This window comes from Tetrao urogallus (genome assembly GCF_951394365.1).
Source record: "Tetrao urogallus genome assembly, chromosome: 1".
NCBI classification, from domain to species: Eukaryota; Metazoa; Chordata; class Aves; order Galliformes; family Phasianidae; genus Tetrao; species Tetrao urogallus.
The window spans coordinates 166521166-166543190 of record NC_136813.1 but is presented as its reverse complement, the minus strand read 5'-3'; the positions used below and the strand labels follow the sequence as shown (position 1 = coordinate 166543190).

The following is a 22025-nucleotide window of genomic DNA, read 5'->3' as shown; positions in this document are numbered from 1 at the left end:
CATGGAGGGGGAAAATCAGCTTTTTGCATTGGGTTTAAAATATATCTGAATCATAAGAAAAAGAAATAAATTCAGGTGATCTTCTGTAAATGTTACAAAAAGGATAAGAGTAATTCCATTACATTCTGATAAAAAAAATTATAACACTTTTAGATTTTGTTATTACACCAAGTAGTCAAAGCTATGATTTGATCTATCATAGCATAGGTGGTTATTACCAACTTCTGAGAGACCTACGCAAAAGATGGAATACTCAGCTACATAGGTTCTAACAGGTGCTTGACTATTTTGTATGAAAACCTGGGTATTTTAATGTCTTTGCCTATACTATTTTCAAAGCAGTTTTTTAAAATGAGCAAGAAATAAAGTTCTGATATTAGGATTCTGAATGTGAAAGACTTATTAGGAGAGACTTTCTGAAATTGAAAAGATTGTTCAGTAATTACAACTTCTGTTAATGAACTGGATACGAAATTAACAAATACCAAGTTAATTGTCACTTGCACCACTTATTCTCCTAAGGATTCATTCAGAAATCAAAATTTAATTAAATACCTCATGTGTAAGAGCTAACAAAGAGGTCCAGATTACAGGCAATCTCAGAGAAATGAAGCATAAGATTCTCTTAAATAAGAAAGAAAAATAGATTTTTGCATTACTTTCTAAGTATGCAATTACTGCACTTCTTTTCTAGCAAAGGCCTCTCACAATGAACTGACAAAAAATTCCTGGTGAGCTAATTGTGCTTTTATTTGATACTTGGCTTGAAGATAGTAAGTTTTGTTGTGGTTGTTGTTGAAGAATGCTGGAAGCATTCCTAGGTCATTTATCACTGTATCATATCACTTTTTTTTTTTCATAGAACTATATACTTGTATTTTTTATTAATATGCATCGTACTGAATCTGAAAGGTGGACAGTGATTACGTGCAATGCTGTTCTTAAGAGACAGGATTGAATTGGTGCTTCTCTTTCCTCTCAGAAATGATGTTTCACAATTTCAGCTAGTAATTTGGACTTGTAAAGATGGGTAATAGTTTCCTTACAGTATGTTTATATAAAATGTTTAACTAGTGAAATGAATGAATGGGAGTTGGTGTATTAAGAGAAAGAGCCCTATTGCCAACATTGCACACACATCTCATAATTTAGGCTTGAGATTTAAGTGTTTAATTCTGCAAAATTCCTGTGAGAGAGAAGCAGTTTTAATAACTAACAGTCTAATTTTGATAATGAAGCAATTTAGACTATTTTCATAGGAGAGAAAACTATAACTTTTTCTTTTTAGAAAAAGTCAACGTATTATTTGCAGAAATATTTAAAAGCAACTTACTGTCATTGGCAGAATATGGATTTCTGAAGTCTATAGCCTGGTTGGCTTGCATGAATGATTTATCTGTTTTAGAACAATTCAACAGTGAAATTATCTTGAAAATGATTAAGTAATGGATGATGCAATTTACTGTAACATTAGCTTATTGCTGTAGTTTGTTACTAATTCATGCAGCAAAAGCTCAAATAAAACTCTGTTTCTGAATTTCAGCCTGCCTTTCAAAGGACACATTTTGTAGCAATATTGCTACAGAGGCCTCAGAGTCCCTAGGCAACTGCCTTATGCAATTACTACACTAACATTTTGAATGAATTATGTAAGCAAAATCTGATGATTTATGTACTCTATACATTAAATTACAAAAGGTTTTATATTTACGTGCTGTGGTTACAGAGGAATTTATCCAAGCAGTCCTATCTACTAAAACACATAATTAAAACTGTTGCTTCTGTTTCTTTTCTGTTTCTTCCTCTTCCTTATTCCCTTAATGCATTTATTAGCATCAACAACTTTAATTTTATTTTTTTAAGCTGAAACTTCTTCATAGAATCGTAGCCCTGAGGAGAAAGATTTAGGGGTGTCAATTAACGGTTGACTTGAGCCAGCAATGTGCGCTTGTAGCTCCACAAGGCCAACCATATCCTGAGATGCATCAAGTGAAGCATGACCAGCAGGTTGAGGAAGGTGATTCTGCCCCTCTACTCTGCTCTCATGAGACCCTCACCTGGAGTAGTGCATCCAGTTCTGGGGCCCTCAACACAAGGAGGAGATCGAGCTGTTGGAGCAGGTCCAGAGGAGCCATGAAGATGATCATAGAATCATAGAATGACTTGGGTTGGAAGGGACCTCAAGGATCATCAAGCTTCAACCCCCCTGCTGCATGCAGGGCCACCAACCTCCATATCTAATACTAGACCAGGCTGCCCAGGGCCCCATCCAACCTGGCCTTGAACACCTCCAAGGACGGGGCATCCACAGCCTCTCTGGGCAGCCTGTTCCAGCACCTCACCACTCTCTCTGTAAAGAACTTGCCCCTGACATCCAACCTAAATCTTTCCTCCCTCAACTTAAAACCATTTCCCCTTGTCCTGCTGTTATCTACCCTTTCAAAGAGTTGATTCCGCTCCTGTTTGTAGACTTCCTTTAGGTACTGAAAGGCTGCAATGAGGTCATCCCACAGCCTTCTCCTCTCCAGGCTGAACAAGCCCAGCTCCCTCAGCAAATCTTCCTAGCAGAGGTGCTCCAGCCCTCTGATCATCCTTGTGGCCCTCCTCTGAACCCTCTCCAAGAGCTCTCTGGCTTTATAGTACTTGGGGCCCCAGACCTGGACACAGTACTCCAGATGGGGCCTCACAAAGGCGCCCGGGATACCATTTGCTTTCCAAGCTTTAAGAGCACACTGCTGGTTCATGTTAAGTTTTTAATCCACCATCAGAGTGTTGGAGCCCTTCCCTACAAAGACAGGCTGAGAGAGCTGGGGCCCTGAAGGGGGCCTACAGACAAGCTGGGGAAGGACTTTTTATAAGAGCACGTAGTGACAAGACAAGGGGAAATTGTTTTAAATTGGGTAGGTTTAGACTAGGTATTAGGAAGAAATAATTTACTGTGAGGGTGGTGAGATACTGGAACAGGTTGCCCAGTGAGGTTGTGGATGCCCCTGCTTAGAAACGTTCAAGGCCAGACTGGATGAGGCTTTGAACAACCTGGTCTAAGAGGAGGTGTCCCTGCCTATAGCAGGGAGTTGGAACCTTCTGTTTTCGCAGGCTCTCTGTGAATACAAAATCTATCTGTGCAAACTGATTTTTTTTCAAATTTTGTTTCCAAATACTTATTACAAAAGTTTTATTCATTTATTTTCCTCTCCCTGCTAATGATTTCCTGATCATAATAGAGGAGGAGGTTGTTTGGGAGTGTGAGACTGTGTGTGATCTGAAAAGGAGTCACTGACTGACATTTGCCATATTATTTTCTTGACATTTGTGAGGTAAACATGTCAGCAGAATTAACTTTCAAATTCCTTTCACCTTTCTCAGAGAAATTCAATTTTGTACATGGAATCTGTGAAGGTACAAAACTTTATCACAATCTACTGTTCTACATTCAAGAAGGGAAGAGAAAATTGAATATTTTTCAGCTATTGTTTGACTTTATCACTGCTGGAATATATTAATTTAGTAGTCTTCAGAATGTCTAATCAGACAGAACAGAACTAATGGCCAACTTTTCTGAACCTGTATCTTAAAACACACTTTCACTAAAATACGTTCTCATATGGCACATGATAAAATAAATTATTAGTGAGAGAAAGCATTATGAAATCATAAAATAAATATGTTTTTTGTCTAGACTGTAAAATGTCATAAAGAAATAACAAAACCAGAAAGGGTTGCATTGTAATAAATATGTTTTTTATAGTAGCAATTGAATTATTACAAACCTACTCTTTGTGTTTAAGAAATTTCTGAAGAAAGATGAAAATTAGAGTCTCTTCTTCTGCAAATAGGCTACTATTTTGTCTACTGCTAATGAAAGCCCAGGTAGAACTTCCATTAGAGTTTAGTTCTGGCAACCTCATCCTTTCAGCTTCCTCTGGATCTGTTTGAAAAAGCACCAGGTGGATTTTGTGATTTGCAAAGTAAATGATTATTTTTTGTTTAATCAATCTTTGAGGATTCCTTATTCATTGAGTATTTCATGATCATCGGGCTATTAATTAGCTTGTCCCCATAACATCCTCACAGACACATGCGCAAAAAATAACCTCCCCCCAAAAACAGTGGGGGACCAGCCCTGATCAGCATTGTTGCACAGTTCAGCTGAATTTCCTGGTGACAGTGATTCTCGCTCTTCAGCTTGCATTCTTCAGTTTTAGAGCACACTAGTGTCTGCTTTGGGGGCTGACACTGAAATGTGGTGAGCAGCTGGAGGCAACAAACTAGATCAAAAGACTGTTTCTGCCTGTGGACAGATGTAGTTAACCCAGTACAAGATAAAAGTTATCCATAGTCCAGTGTGTAAATGCTTCATCATAATAGAAATTCAGAGTGCTTGTTAAATTAGCTCCCTGAATGAATGTTTACAGAATAACAGATCCTATCTGAAAGAAAACAAAAGTGTATAGTAGAAGGCAGACAGTAATTGTGAAAATGACAGCTACTCAAGAACTAAGTACAGGCATTTTGCATACTCCAAACCTCAGCTTTTAGGACTCCTCTATAGCATGTCATTTTTGTAATATCAGAGCATGCTGAGGCGTATGGAGAACACTTTGAATCATCAATGTCATTTTTTGGCGGCAGTTGGCCTTCTCCTAGACATTTCCTGTTTAACTCGTTCCTACCCCGAGACATAAGCATTGCTGGAATCCAAGCTGTGAATCTGAGGTCTGGTTAGATATACCAGGTTAGTTTTGATGAGAACGTAATGCTGACCTGAAAGGAAATCACTCTTGATGCAATATCTTTGTGTGGTTACAACATATGTCTACTAGTGTTTACCTAACATTAAGTCTTGTGTTTCAAAGAACTGTTACTACAGAGATGAAAATAAGAACTCCTTAATTATATCTGAAAAGTATTTTATTCTCTGTTGTGATGTGATTTCTACCAAAACAATGTAGTAAACAAGTCTGGATGGTGTAACTAACTCATGCACAATCATTATGTATTTTCACTTGTGAAGAGCATTCTTGCATGTCCAAAGGACTTCAATGCATTTTTCTCTTTTTAAGAAAGTGTTGGATGGTGTGTTAGACCAAATTCCGAAGTAATATGTGTGAATTTTCATAACAGAATGTTTTGGCTTTTTTTTTCATCAATCATATTTTTTTTAATTTTCTTTTTAGAACTATTGGATACAAAAAGAAGTACGTGAAAGTTCCACATGGGCATATTTGGGTGGAAGGTGATCACCATGGACACAGCTTTGACAGCAATGCGTTTGGCCCAGTAAGTCAATTTCCTGTGTACCATTTAAGCTTTGCAACTGAAAAGCAGTGCCTGTCTCTTGAGTAATTTGTGCAGCACAGCATGTGTGAATTCCAGGTGATTGCATTCTTATGATTGTTGTGAGAACTATTAAACATCATAAAATATCTTGGTTGGCTGAGATTGAGTTTGCTCTTAACTCTTATAAAAGAAGTAAAGACTCTTGAATTCCCTGTGTGGAAGAAGTAGTAGTAGAGATTTTAAACGTGTAGGGATGTAGTGGAGGACTAGCCAGAGGGTGAGCCAGCTCCCTGTAGCTGACAGATGCTCCCTGGGGGTGTTGCCAGCAGCTGATGCAGTTTGGACTGGCTCTTCATCTTGTTTTGGTGCCAGTGCTGGGATGAAGAATTAGGAAATCATAACTGTGCTTAGGAAGAGTTAACTGTTAATTGGTCTGTCGATGAAAGTAGGGATATTTCAATTTTTTCCCCTAAATAAATGTTCTTTATTTAGGGATGTTTTCTTATTTAATTATGTCAAAATTTAAACTGAAATATCTGTTTCTTGACTGGTAACAGTGTATCTCTGTTCATCAGGAAGATGGTAAATGTTTTTCTCTGCGCTCTGCTTTCATTTTGGTTTCGGTTTTATTACACTTTGTGTTGATTCCATTTCTTATTTTAATGTAACCTTGCGTGCAGATGATAGTCACATAGTCTGGGCATTCTGTTGTGAAAATGCAAATCCTTTCTCCAGATGTGTCTTTTTGACATGTTTAAGAGAGAATTCTCTTTTAATATTATAAAAAAGCCAGTGTCTTTCACAGGGAAATTGGTAAGACTAGATTTATTTCACCTTTCAAAGTCTTTTTGTGCAGAAGTTATCCCACTGATGTTAGTTGAATTAATGACAGCAAAGATCACAGGGCTGGAAGCAAGCTTGGGAGGAACAAAATTTTGAAAATTTTCTGCTGTAGGAAAAAATGAAGAGTGTACTTATAAGGCATGCTTCATGCCAGGTTCTTAACATTACATACATGTTAGGTTTTAGTTTACTGGTACACTTTCTATTCTTCTTTCTGCGGTAGACTTGAGAGCACTTGCACAAGTGAATAAAAGCATTAAAATCACTCTCCTCAAGCCATTCAGAAAGTATACTCTTCTTAATTTTAACCCCTCTCCTCTCATAAGACTGAAGCTGTCATAAGGAACTCCAAAATGATGAGACACAAACCTGTTGTTCTCAATTTGTTGAAACACGTTATCTTGAGAAATAAGGTTAAATGTAATGTGTGTTCAGAGGCCCAATTTGCAAAAAACGTATATATATATTTTTGGATCAAAATTTTCAGTAAAAATAGTGTATTGTTGGTTATATTGTATGTCTGCAATTTTTTAGATTTCTTGTAGGCTTGAAATCCATCTATAGTGTAGATAGTTTGACAGTAAGGTTTTGTAGATGTGCTTAATGAGTTAAATGGGCATAGAAGGAAATTATGAAAAAACAGCTTGTGAACAGATGTTAGGAACATTTTTTCTCTTGCAGAATAGCAACATACGTAGTGGCCTAATGGGTTAAGTTGATAAATCAACAACCATGAGATCATTCAAGATCTAAATTAGATGCACCTTTAGAGATTCTGAAGGTTTTCTAAAATGTAAAATCTTGGCAGATTGTATTATCTTTAGTTAGCTTGCCAAAATGTTATAAAATGAATTCTATTACTTCTTATTATTGCATTATTTTTATAGGACTAAAATTGGAAAGTAAAGGTGTAGATAGACATTTTCATGATGTGTGTAAATATAATTAAAATGTGTAAAGTAAGATTTGGAAAGATTTAGTATTAGTGGTATAAAATTTATACTGTAACTGACGTTACAGAAATAACAGGACATCTGAACTAGACATGTTAACTCTATTAATGATAAAATTTAAATATTAATTACAAAATATTAATAATTGTGATCATTGTACACTGTCCTTGAAAAAAAAAAGTTTCTTTGTGCAGTACAGAATGGCAGATGTTATATAGTACTATTGCACTGATACTGCTGTGTTTCAGGCTTGGAAGTATGTCATATCAACCACTCATAATGCTGGAAATGGCTGTTTTGAATAACATCCAATAAATATTCAAAGAACTTTTAACTATTATTTAGAGATTAAAAAAAATGTTTCACTGGAAATTTATTTCAATTATCTGAACTAGAATAGTGATTTCTGTTTAGTTTACTCTTACTGTTTTCAAATTCTTATAGAATGAAGTCAAGCTTTTATGATACTTGCTTAACATTGTTTAAATGCTACAGAAGTATAATAATGCATAGTTTACACAATCATGGTGCTCCCATTAAAAGTTACACATTCTTCTTTTCAATTCTCGTAATCATGACATTTTGGAGCCTTTTTCCTGTGAGGTTGTAATTCCACATTATAGGACCTATTTTCTTAGGTCAGAAATGTAGAAGCCACAGTATGTAAAGTATTGACTTTCTGTTGAACTCCTCTGATGCTTCAAATATCTTGAAAATTTTAAGTGATTATCTTGGTAGTGAGAAGCTTTATACCAGGTCAGATATTGTCTTTGCTTACACAGCTGGCATAATGCCAACACAGTAACAATTGATAATCTCAATCTGATACTGTGGCTAATTGAAGGGAAAAGTCATTAAAATTGTACTTCATCCAGATCCGAAGTGTACAGCTGGTAGCCAGCAGTGGCATTTGAACACAATTATGCAACCAATAGGTAAGGGTCCCTAAGAAACAGGTGTAAATAAGTGCATACAGTAACCAGTAGGTATTGCTGGATGTAGATATATGCAGTGGATAGCACTCTTGGAATGAGGAGAGGAGAGGGGAGGGGAGGGGAGGGGAGGGGAGGGGAGGAAAAAGGATAGGAGAGGAAAAAGGAGAGGAAGGAAAATAGAAAAGGAAGGAAAATAGAAAAGGAAAGGCATAGAACTCATTTTATTTAATGGGGATTTGTTTGGTGAATGTAATGCTCTTACTGCTACATATCTGTGTCTCCAGAGGCCTCCAAAATGAGGATATGAAGGAACTTTAAAAGCGTGGGGTTTGAAGTCAGTGGCAGTCTTTCACCTGTCTTGTAAAGGACCTGAACAAAAGCTCTTTAAAGTCAATGAGAGATTTCTATTGGCTTTAATGGCTTTGGATAAGACTGTGAATTAAGCTTCACAATCCAGTGTAAGGATAGAAATGCTATTATCCTCCTTATCTTCCTGGGAAACTTGAGATACAGGTAGGTTAAGTACGTTGTCATAAAATACCTTTTTGGCTCAGTCAGGTCCCCTTGCAAACCCTTCCCATTAGAGAATACATCTATTTACTCTCCAAAGTAAATCCTGTTGAACTTGAGCCTGGCTTTTTGTTTAACAGAAGTTTTATGTTCATAAGCTTCAAATGAGTAAATTGCTTTTAGTCAGCATTACTGTAAAGGCTTTATTTATGATTCTCCATAAAAGCAATTCTCTACTGCAAGTTCATGCAATAAACTATCTGAAAAACATTCTTGCCTGTTTACCTATTATTTCTTCTTTCAGCACCACAAACCTGTAGACTGTGACTAGAAAACTGTATAGAAAATAATGACATTTAAGATAAGTGAACAGACTGAGTTTGTTAGTTATTTTAATTTGCTTTGAAAAGAATATCATCATCTCTTTTGGATATAAGACAAAAATGATTTATTTGTTAACCATCAATGGGAAATTTGCTATAATTCAGTAGCAGAATGTGGCCTGCTAGAATTATAGCCTTAAACTGATCAACATTTCCTATATATGACTAAGCAGTCAGTGAAAATAAGTTATCTAAAAGTGAAAGCCTTAAAATTAATTCAAAGTTTGGTGGGTGACTACTAAAAATTAAATTTTTGAACCCTGAGATCTGTACCCTATGAGAGTAACCCACATGCTTTCTCTTCTTTTGAAAGAGGATTGTTGAAGGAAGAAGCAAAATCTTTGTGCTTTTCTGGATTACTTATATAATAGTAAACACAGAATGCTACATATGCGAAAAGTGCAAATCACCTTGGTGATGCTCTTGCCATCTGCTCAGGCTTTCATTTATGAGCTACGAACTAGTGCAAGCATCACATATTCCCCTGAAGTGGCAAGAGGTGGGAAGAGTTTAACAGTTTACAGCAACATTCTGCAGATCACTGTGCTATAATTGGAAATTAAACTGTGTGGGCAGGGCACACTTCCTGTAGGGAATTCTGCCAGGTCTCAAAATACTTAGTGACCCTATTTGTGTCCTTATACTCCAGCCAGCCATTCTGAGAGGGTTAAAATAACTTCAATAGCAGAGTGATGGCCTTTGTCCCAGTCTCTTTTTTTCTTCCTTTAGATCAAAGTCAAACCTTGAGAAATAAAGTGTAATTTTTGCAAACAAAACAGAAACCACAACCAAAACACCTGTCATGCTTACACAGATAAAGCTAATGTAGGTGAGTGTAATAATGGCACAGTAATGAGTGAAGACTGAGAATGTCTCTGGGGACTTAGATACTTAATTTACTAGCCGGTGTGGCAGCTTCTACTTTCTGTTTCTTGTTTCTGTGACCAATACTTCCATCTTCATTTTGCTGTACAAACGGAACCTTGGAGAGTAGCATAACTGTTACAGGATCTATGACATCTCTATTTCTCAGATACTGAAAAAGAAATGAAGCTGTATTAAAACAATGTGTGCAATGCAAATATTCAATCAGTGACATTCCATTATATTCATCCTTGGCCACAGGCAAAAATAAAATAGTTAAAACTGTTTACAGCCAAAGAAAAGACTTTTCATATGGAGCATGAAGTTACCAGTAGTAAATAGCATGCATGCACAGCTTGAACGTGTAAAAGTCTATGATGAATAAAATGGATAGGACATTAAGTGTTATGGTTGATGATAAATAAACCTCGAAGGATAAATATGCTTGTCCCTTATGAGATAATATTATACAAGATTCAAATTGAGGTGGTGGCTTGCATGTTGAGAATGACAATTCACTCCAGGAGCTGCTGAAGGGGAGCTCTGATAATAAGATTGTGTGGCCTCACTGTCCATTAAATTATCATGACTAACTAAATTTGCAGAATAGAGAATAAAAGGTTCTGTATGACTGTCCTAATTCTTTTTGAAAGCAAAATATTTAGCCTGAGCGTAGTCCAAATTAGTGCATAAAAATTAATCTTTCCAGAAGCCTGGCTATCATCAATCCAGACAGAGCTCTATTTTTGTACTTTATATACCTGAATGAAACTTTCCTGACTATTTGCTCAGAAAGCTTTTAGTTTTTGCTACTCAATTAATGTAAATAGGGTATTAGATATGCTATTTTCTTGAAGCATGTTGAGAAGAGAGAATATTTTAAATGCTTGTAACTAAAAGCTCTCAAGTTTACACTATTTCGTGGTAATGAAATACTCATGAGGACTGGCAATGTAGCTGAAAGTTTGGACTTTTATCTTAGTTATATCAAATCCTAAACATTTTATGCATGCTAACCAGTTTTCTTTACTAATGTACTTAGAATTTTACCATTATTTACCATTCTGCCATGTAAAAAGTTTTAGTAATCCTACTTATGGAACAGAATTTATATAATAACCTCAATTACAAATAATTATTAATACAAATAATTGGCAAATATTTTTGAGTCCAAGTGGATATAAATGCTTTTCCAGCCACAGTGAAAAGAATGGTTGGATAAACAGCAGGCATTTGTATTTGACACAGTTTACTTTGGTATAAACCAAGAAAAAAAAAGAAGTTGAAACAATTTTAGATTGATTTAATAAAATATTAGAAGAGATCAGAGAGCTGTCAGATTCATATCTTCATTTGTAATTAACAAATTTGAACAACTTCAAACTATAACTCAAATACAATAACTTACTGAATCCTGAATGATTGTATACCTCTACACCTTTTCCTACAATTCTCTTTCACTGAAATTATAACTTGAAATACCGATCTTTTTTTCCTTTTTTTTATGTAACCAATCTGCAGAACTTATAGCATAGTTTCTTCTTTGAAATAAGTCATCTTGAAGCAGGGAAATCAGATTGGAAGTTTTAGGAAACATTATGTTGTAAACCTAACAGCTGTGAGATGTGTATTACTGAAGTAAGAGTGGAAGGAAACCAACATAGTAAGTAATGTGAAGTGATAGTAAGGTCTGATGTTTCTTTCAAAAGCTGGAAATTTGAAGATGATGAATAATGGATATTGATCCAAAAAAGAAAAAAAAATCTACTGTAGATTTTATTATTTATCAACTGTTAGAAGTTACAAAATTTTAATGATAAAAATCTGTGCAAAATCAGTCAAAAAAAAAAAAAAAGGAAAGAAAAGAAAAATCTTTTTAGTATTTTATGATGGTAAAATGAGTTACCAGGTATTTTCTTAGGGTCGCTCTATTGTTTTTAAGAGCTGAGTAAATGGTGCCTGCAATCACTGCTTTACAGCCATTGGATTAATGTATGTTAAGTGGTACTTATGCAATATTGCACATTGTTTGAGCTTATTAAATACTTCAATCAATGTTTCCGGAGTTATTGTTCGTAGAATATAGCTTTGACTTTGTAGAGAGAGGAAACAGAAGAACTGCAAGCCTTCCCAATTTTACTTTTCAGATCTCTTTAGCGAGCTCTGTTTCCTCACACTAAAAGTACTACTTATGCCATCCTCCCCTTCGCTATCACCCCTCCAAAAAAAGAAGTCAAACAACAAATTCTAAAAATCCTAACTTTCAACCGATTGAATATTTTTAATCATTTATTCTATCTGATCATATTCAAATATTTCCCTACTGTAGAAATTAAAATTCATGTTTAATTACAACTTATTAAAAAAAATAAATAAATAACACAGGTTTTGTAAAATTTAGTGCCAAAATAACATGCTCCTTGATTACTCCTTAGCTGATGTGAAGCTGGTATCCAACACTGAATTTTGGCCATATGCACGCTATATCTAATGAAAGCCAGAGGAATCCTATAACCAAAACAAAGTTCAGTACCCTAAAAAAGTGGAGGAATCAGAGGAAGTAACTGCCTACAAAATTCTTCATGACTTTTCGTTGGTAGGTTATGGCAACACCTATTGTAATAGCTACGTTCAAATTTCACAGACATAGGCAGGAAAAAAATCACACCAGAGGATGCTTTTACATTTGTTCATTTGTCTTACAATTTTACTGAATAAATAGAGACATTCTGGTCAGATTTAAAATATTTCTTAATCTTTCATAACACTGTCAGTGTCACGAGATGCTATTTCAAATTTGCTCTTCAAAATGTTGCTAATGTAGAAGAGGATACAAGTAGAAATGCTTCTATTATTCTTTCAGACTGAATAGTACCAAAATACTTTTGGAGGGAAAGCTCCCCAGAAGATTCCTGATGCTGCAGTGTTGTATGTGTCGACTAGCTGCAAGTGCTCCCTTTTGCCAAGTACAATATACTGTTTTCATTCAGATGCTTAGATATGTAATTTTCTCTGTAATGATAAAGGACTTGAGAAACAAGTTCATATACACATGAGACCTGTACTCAAATATGCTATCAGCTCTTCTACATTTTCAGCTTTTACTCATTGTCAAAGTAACTTTGGGTGCCCTCAAAAATTTACTTGCATCAGTAAAGACTTGAGGTTGCAACTCAAAGCATTCCTTAATTAACATAAAGTCTGATTATATTTAGTGAATGGAGTCCTGTTGAGAATAAGTCCACTCTTCCTAAAGTTGTTGATAGTTATTGAAATGTTTGTAGAATCAGAATGAAATTTTGTTAGCATCAATTTTCAAAGTACCTACTGTATTTTGAATTGAGGCCAAGGGTTCAGTAGAGCTGCAAAGCATGTAACTGTTAAATGACATCAGTAGATAAATTAAACAAGATAAAAATGCTAATGAAGGACACAGTCTCTATGCCACATTGAATGGTGGAAGTTAGGAAGAAATTTTTATTCGCGCTGGATCCCACTATGCCTCATATCTTTCTACATGCCTTACAGAGAATATTCCTGCAAATATTTAATAAATATTTTTCTGATATCACAGTATCTCAATTACAATTATCAGAATTGATAAATGTGTTCATATAAAATCGTATTTCACTCTTTCTTATATTGCAGAGGTGTTAGGAATGATTGATATTGCTGAAATCAGCAACACTGTTGTCACAGTTCAGCTTGGTTTGGGCCTAGTGTCTGTGAGAAGGGGACAAAGTGACCCACAGGTCCACATCCCAGGAAAGGGTGGGAAGGAGAGAAGGGAAAAAGTATTGAGATTTCTTAGATGAGGAAAACAGTAGCCAACTAAGGGGAAAAAACTTATTTTACTAAATATGATAGTGGAATGTTAGATAATACAGTATAATAGAATATGACTGAAATTGAAGCTAATAAATCAAATAAAATGAGAAACAGTTTCCAAAACTGAACTCTTTAATGGTGTAGACAAAGTGGCCATGGAGCAAAGAGAGCAAAGAGAGCAGTCTTGTGACTCTCAGTTAGTTTTATATTTCCTTCCGAATGGAAAACAGAAATGCAAAAATGAAGTTTTCTTGCAGTTGTAGTTTTGCCAGAAACTGGAAATATTGGCAATCCACAGAGTGGCAGCATTAACGCTTTAAGTCCCAGTACACTTCAGGATGCTATGTTGTAGAATGCCAATGAAAAACCATCAAACTATGACAACTATTAGCTCCAGTGGTACTTTCATGTCCAAGAAACAGATCTTCATATGTAAGTTAGAAACTTTTTTTTTTTTTAATTATCATTAAACAGTAGACATCTTGGTTTCCAGTTACAGAGATAACTTCTTCACCATGCAGAACACAGTATGAGGCTATTAACCTTGGGAGAAATGGGACTCAGCACTTTCCAAGACAGTGCCCTACCAGCTTCATTTGCACTCTAGGCTCTCAGAAATAGGTTTCTTTGTCCATGTAATCAGACTAATACTACAGCAAGACTTCCAAAATGTGTTACAGAACTGCAATAATACAAAGCTCCATCTTTATAATTCTGTTGTGCCCTGTTCACATTTCTGAATATCACTGTGTATTCATAACACTTCTCTGTCAATTACGGGGAATCTGATAAATTCTTATATAGCCTTCAAAACCCAGGAGACCTAAATCTTGGGATTTCTGGGCTACAACTATTCTTTTCAACCTGTCTTTAAGGAGTTTAGTGTAGACTCATTCAGATGTGTGACAAAAAGTTGTCCTCCGAGACACATATTATTCACAAATTCAGAGAAAATGTAGGATCTAGACATAAAATTTTGCACCATAAAACTTACATTTATTTCCATATCTAATACTTAGTCTTTTCTTCAAAATTTTATTTAAAAGTAAATTTGTGTACTTTCCACTATGCATAGGCAAAAACAGACTGTGCAGTATCAGTATGCTATCAGGCCACCTTTATCTTTCAGAGATGCTGCTGCCATCAGTGCGCTCTGAAAACCTGCAGTCCATCAGAGTATTTCCATATATTCTCTTCTAGGGAGTATCTTAAACTCTGTGGTCCCAATGAGCTCTAAGGTTAGATGGGTTTCTGAGGGAGAAAACTAGCACCTGCAGAATGTTCCTTTGGTATCCCAGACATCTTTACTCGGTATTTGGTGTTACATTTGCTCTTGAATTTTTATTATTAAAAAATCTTATTTTTTTATCAAAGCATCAGTCCAACTTTGTTCTGTTTGAGTTAGAAAAAATGATCACTTGTATTTGAATTTACGGAAATCATAGAAACCCATGTTTTACATCTGCAATTTATTTTGAAGTTTTGGGAAATACAGCAGAATGAAGTAAGCAGTGCACTAAAGGAAGGAAACAATAATAGGAAATCTATCTTCTCTGATTCATTTTTAGAGTTATCTCCTGGCACATTTTACGTGAATTAATTTGACAGTAACAAAAACTAAAAAGGTTTTTGGATTACTTCAGCAGTAAACCCTGAATAGAACTGTGCCATTTCAATTTATCACTTGTTGTGTTTAAGTGTGTGAAATCTTAGTTCTTTATCACATTGCAATGCATTGCTTATATATAGAAAAGTTGCAGACTTCACTGAGAAAAAAACGTGTATCAACTGCCAACTGAGCCATCACATGCTCCCTGACTTGCAAATTTTTTAGTGAATCTCACATTACTTGAACTAGAACAGCATTATAACCTTAGCTTTACCCCTGTTGCTATGTCTTGGGTTATTAGGATTTTTATCCATCAAAAGGAGCTCTGGCTCTAACAGCACACTGGGTCTTTGAAATTCTAACCTGAGAGACAAATCCTGTGAAGCCAAACTTAACCTCTAGTTATCTTTTATCCTACCAGCATAAGTCTGTTTCTTAAGAGGATATCTTCTTGGTAATCTGAAGATATATAACATATTTCTAATGTTATTTAGGAACACAGCACAACCACTTACTTTCTACAGTGAGTTACAGAAAAACATTAGAAAGTAATTGAATTTATATATATATATATATATATATATGTATTTTCTGTAATGGATTTTCCTGGATCTGGAAGGTTGAAATAAGCTAAGCAGATGATAATTACAAAGTAATTGCTAAACAAATGACAAGTGTTCCAGAGTACTGTTACCTCCAGATAGCTCTAATTATAAAGTACCTCTAATTTGTAAGTGCATAAAGAGAGAAGTGCGGTCTCTTCTGGCTTCTCAAATCTGAATTTTTACCTTTAGTATTAAAAAAATAAGTAGACAGTATTTTAACCAATTCTAATATTTTAACTGGATGTTTGATCTGTTGAAAATCTGAGTTGACCTTATTGTGTAGTAAAAAAACTAATAAAGCTTACCATCTGAAAAAACAATAAAAAATTCTTCAATATATCCGAGTAAAATAGAATATGAATATAATAGGTTAAATCTGTATGCATTTCAAATAAGATTCTTTTTGTGAGGGTAATTAATAATATGCTACTTCCTGTATTTTGTAGTGGTTTCATTGCTGATCAGTATGATCTTATGTCCTTAATGGTATCTTACCGTAGATGCAAACACCAGTGATGCAATACTAACAATTAGTATGGCACTTCAGATAAAACAAAGCATTGACCCATTGGAAAAAAGTGGTGTTTAATTTTTAGAGACTTCTGATGTTAGGAAAGTTAGATGCTTATTGAAAAACTATATAATCTACAGAGAAATAGTGTTGTCTACCAGTAGAGAAAATATCAGATACAAGTGATATCTGGAAAAAAATCAGTTGTCTTGGGAATAAAAAAATTAAGTTTATTCCTCTGCCAAAATTCCACATTAAAGTGTTTCTTCTTTGCTCTCTAGAGGAAGTCCCAATCTGCATTTAAATGAATGTATTTCAAATTGAGATTCATAAGGGACTAAAACTATCAAAGTTTCATACGAAAATAAAGAATACAGACATGCTGCTTACAGATTTGGAAATTTTTTTAAAAAAAGTCTTTAAAATGAAATGGTGCCAGCTTTCTGGAGACTAATTTATACTTTTCATAGAATAAATGTCACAAAGCATTAATGACTGGTACATAGCTTCAGATTTCGCATTTTGTCTACATCCAGAGGAAAGTTCAAGATTTGCTTGCTATTAAATTTGGGACTGGACAATGATACCTCTTCTTCACAGTATTCACACCATCTTGAAATGTCAGTAAAAGCACAAATTAAGCTCTAGAGTTGAGTGGAGTTTCAGTGACCAGTGCTTATGACATTGAGAAAATTCTTGGAGAATTTTGCCTTACATTTTTCTATTATTTATAAAGATTTATTACACTTTTAAAAATAATTGATTACCTCCATTGGACTCTGGGATATTTATAATAGCATAATTACCTATGTCTGAGTCAAAAAAAAAAAGTCCTTCAGCAAGCTAGAGTGAATTGGTCTTTTGTTTGCTAAAGTAGCAAAAACTGGGGAAGTATCTCTATGGGAATAACTAGGAGTTTTGCCAGGAAATTCACTGAGGTCAGAATCGCATCCCCCAGAAGGTTTTCCTGCTGATGCTGTGCTGCAAAAGTTCCAGTTCCGCAGCTTCGACCCAGCAAGGGATGGCACCGAGCTCCCCTTGCCATGCCTTTCTCCAGCCCCTGCCATGTTCCATCTGCTCAGGGCTGGCAGACTCTTCAGAGAAAGAGCTTCTTGCTTTTGTCACATAACAACGCGCCACAAGAATCTTGTTCTTGCAAGATGTTTGAATATCTGCTCTGGTGTTCTGATATTGATTTGTAGCACTTAAATGCTAAATACATAGACAAAGATTTAATCTTTATGTGTGTATAGTACAACCCTGTCCTTCAAACAGCTATAGTCAGAGGTAAGGCTTTGCAGGTGAGGAATGTCTCCCATGCTAATTCTAAAAGTCTAAGTTGATTGTGCACATTTTACAGATTGAAAATGGAGTATGTGCAGCAAGTGAAATAGATTTTCTAGCATCCTCTTAGTTGTGTACATCACAAATGCTCATATTTTCTGTGTGTTATATTTCATAACTTCTGTGCACTGCAAGCTGAAAAAAAAGGGCTGGCAAATTCCAAATACACTTGCAGATCTTCTCATTGATACAGTATCAAGCATGAAAAGTATACTGAAATTCCCTTAGGGATCTGGGTAATTAACCAGAAATACACTTTGCGTGACATTGCTAATCCAGTTACTCAATGGAAAAAAATATTTGCTAACAAATACAGTTACTAGCAGCTTCAGGGAAAGACTTTCTGTCTGTCCATCTGTCTGTCCTTCTTTCTGTCCTTTCTTTTTAATTAATTTTTAAAAGTTTATTGTAGTTGAAAAGATTCCAATTGTTGCAGTTTGATTTTGGCTTCTTTCAGTACTGAATTTAATCCTATAGATATACACTCTCACGATTACTGACAGACTGAGGTAAGGATTCCAGGATTATTTGATATTAAGTACAAAGGTGTCTTTCAGGTCATGTGCAGTCTAATCTTGTTTGATGTATTACTCATTCTAAGTTTCTTCTTTTTTTCTTGAAATAAGCTGTGTGAATACTCACGAATATATTTTTTTTTTCTTCCCCCCAAACATCTGAGGAACCCTCGATACATTTCAAAGTTCATTCTTAGGATGGATTTCCTGAAAGGCATTTCATCTGTCACACCTAGCAGCCTTTGTTAGTTCACAGCAGAAGACACTATAGATTTCTGTTTACATGGATGAAACTGAAAAGAATTTGCTTTTCTGTAATCCCTCCTCTATTTCAAAGTATTTCAAAGCACTTGAAAAAAATATCTCAACTGAGTTCAATGCTGGTGGAACATGTAATGAGGAGACAGTTGCAGCAGTCCTTCAACACTGCATATTTAGTAACTAACGGCACAAAGACAGATATTTCAGCTAGTATAATGACAGAAGATGTATTGAAAGGGTTGTGAAAGTGTGTGTAAAGGATTTCACTGTGGGAAAACAAGCAAGCAGACAAAACTATCAAAAACTATGTGAGAGGCATAGCATGTTTTAAAACATTTTTCTCATGTATAAAAGATGTTGAAGACTATGTGAATGTAAGATGTTTTCTGCTGAACGTATTTTCTTGTTTGAATAACCCCTGCTCTCTCAATTTGGTTTATATAAAACTTAGAAGATCACTAAAAATATAAAACTAGTATCATGTTCTGTTCTGAGCCATCTCAGCAGAGAAAACAAAAAAGTACAGCTGTGCACACACTGTGTTCTTTTCTGCTACTGAATGTGGCAGCATCTCTGTTTTTTAGAGACTATAAGCTCCATATAGATTTGACATTGCTAATGCATTTTGTGGAGTTGACTCTTGACAGCTACCATCTTAGCATCTTTCTTCTGCATTAATCTTGCATTAGATGTACAGATATCAGTATGTATGGAGTGATTTCTTTTTTTTTTTCTTCTGACAAACATTCGTTTGAAGGTGCAGGCTAACACACTGTCCCAAGGCCAGTACAATGGTCAACAGTGCATCTGAAGTGCATGTGTACTATTTTTGAAGTAGGGATGGAAATCTCGGGAAAACAGAAATGTCTGAGAATGCTTACCCAAAAGGTTAATAATCCTATTTCCAAACAAATATTGCACGAAAGATTACATAAATGATGGAGAAAGGAAGTGAGGGTCAGGTGTAGCCCGTATTTCTAACAAGGCACTTAATAAGAAATCTACTTTTCAGTGATGATACATCCCTCATTCTTTCTATTCATGAATTCACCAAAGAAAATCTGGATGTATTTCTGAAGTCCTTTGAAATCTAAACTTGAGAGCCATTTTAGTCTCCCGTTTGTAATAAATTAAGAGAAAAACTATTTGTTGTCTGATATATACATATATCATCATTTTCCTAGTAGAAGCAGCAGTTGAGGTTAGGAATCCGGTTTAGTCTGTTGAGAGGTTTAGAGAGGTTATAATCCAACTTTCAAATACTGCCTATGGTTCACACCTTGTTCCACTAAATTCTCTCTGAAGAGAAATTCTCTCACTTTTTTGGCTTTACATAATGACTTTATATTACAGATACAACTACTCAGTCTCCACTGCTCTCCTCCCCCCCCCCCTTTTTTTTTTAATCACTTGGACTTTCTGAGTTATATTCTCTAGTGTGACTTAATCTGCGAGATATTGAGAACGGTGTGTGGAATTAACAAAATACATTTTCCAAAATGATGAAACATGACATTAATACAGAAAATGTCAGTCACTAGTTATATTTTGTGAGATAAATATTATTTGCCATGCCAGAGTTCAATGCTTAATAATACATTATTCTTGTCAGTACTGTTTAAAGTGCACATGATTCATACTAAACCTTTATCTTAGCTGATAGTGAAAGTAGGCATTTAGCATTTTCTTAAACTGAATCTCAGTTCAGAAGCTTAATAAATTTCTGTATTTGCAGCAATAAAAAAGAATATTCTAGTTTCTCCAGAGATTTATTTATCTCAGTTGTATAGAAGAGGTTTATGATGCTGTTGCTGTAGTTTCAGTAAATCATGTAAAACATTATTTAGCAATACATAGTGTCATAATGCTGGATTTGTATATATTTGAAGATGTTTCCTATAAAAATTCAGCTCAGAAATAAAAAGTGTTTCCTAATAGAGTGAAAACGTAGGACAGTTTTACTTCATATAAATATTGCTTTGCAAAAACTCAGTTTTTTGAAGATACGTACTACTAATATTTTAGTAAGATTTGTTTTTACATGTTATTTATCATCAGCACTATGAATCCAAAACTTACTATTTATGCATAGGTAGTTCCAAAAGTTATATCTTCTATCTGTTTCCATGGAAACTACAACAAAGAGCACAATAACACTATTTGATAGAGTGAATTCTCAACTACAAAATATTATTTTTCAACACAGTCACCCCCATTATTAATGCTTGTTTATCATTGATGAACAAGAGCCTGCATGCAGTACTCATAAAAATCTGTAAAATAGGAGACATAACTTTCAGAGCAGCCCTTGTTATGCTGATTATCTAGATCTTAGCAGAATATAGGCAATTAAGAGTTGCGTGGAACAAAAAACTTCTCCAGTGTGTTTAGTGAAATATGGTCTTAGATGTAATTATCATAAGCTAAGTCATATTAGACCTTAATAACTACTTCTGTGCACTCTTAGGAGCCTGTAGATGCTGCTGAAACAGCAATCTCAGATGTTAGCGAGAGCCTTTTAGACATACATTTTGTCTCCCATTACAATGAAGTATGAAACTTAGAACAAAACATAGCTCTAAATGAGATGAAATAAACTACTTAACATATACTTCCCCCAGGCTAGAAACTATGGAAACCCCCAGCTTAATTTATTTTTATGCAGTTGTGTTGCAATAAAACAGACAAGACATGTCAAAAAAAAAAAAAAAAAAAAGACTTGAATACTACATCAGAAAAGAGTCAGTGATGTATTTGCAGATTTGATACAAGGCTTTTCAAGATGACAGCTCAACTTTTTTTAAAGCAGTGGGCACAGCTCTGAATTATTTACAGCTATATTAACCGTACATTATACTGTATGTTATACAGTGATTATTTAGTAATGTATCAAAATCCTGAAACAGCTGCTTCTTTTTTTTATATATATTTATATACATATAGTTAAAATTTGTCGTCAATAATCAGGAGAAAATTATATTTGCTATTGCTTCTGCTACAGATTTTGCCCAAACGATGTAATACTGTGGTTATAGAGATGTTCCATATTCTGACAGATCTCTGGAGCATATCAAAGATCAGGAGTCATTACCTTTGGAGCAACCCTCACCCGTACTTCCGTGTCAGATCCATTCTGTCAGAGTGCCCCTCTGCTGCCATCTGTGGCGCAACAACAGAATATAATGCAATATTAGTGGGAAGGTTTAACCTCTGCTGCTGTACCACCAACATCCTCCTCTGATGTTGTGGGCCAATATAATAAAATAGGAGGCATTACTTTTGGAGCAGAGCTTATGGAATGCGTAAGAAAGATGTAGATGATGTTGTCATCTTCCTTTTTTTTGTTGTTGTTGTTGTTTTCTATGCCATTCCTTCTTAGTAAAAAAGAAAATGCTGTTTTTATAAGACTAAGCATAAAATAATGTGTTTTGATTAGGAGTCTGAATGGAAAAGGCAAAGACTTCGTGGAGTGAAGGATCCCAAGGCAAAAGAGAAAGCATAACAGTATAGAGGAAGGAACAAAACCAGCCACAAGAGCCACACAGCTTTGAAGAACAGAGATTGCCAGCACTCTTGCAGCAGCA

The 22025-nt window shown here is 35.1% G+C and overlaps 1 protein-coding gene across 1 annotated transcript in view; it reads left to right on the top strand.

The window, feature by feature from the left end:
- IMMP2L (inner mitochondrial membrane peptidase subunit 2) overlaps nt 1-22025 on the top strand; it is a gene marked incomplete at both ends in the record, with an annotated part of 436352 nt that overhangs the window by 340168 nt on the left and 74159 nt on the right. The window contains one exon of the mRNA XM_079549540.1: nt 5178-5280. Within this exon, the coding sequence (XP_079405666.1) occupies nt 5178-5280 (103 nt within the window). The remainder of the gene's footprint in view (nt 1-5177; nt 5281-22025) is intronic.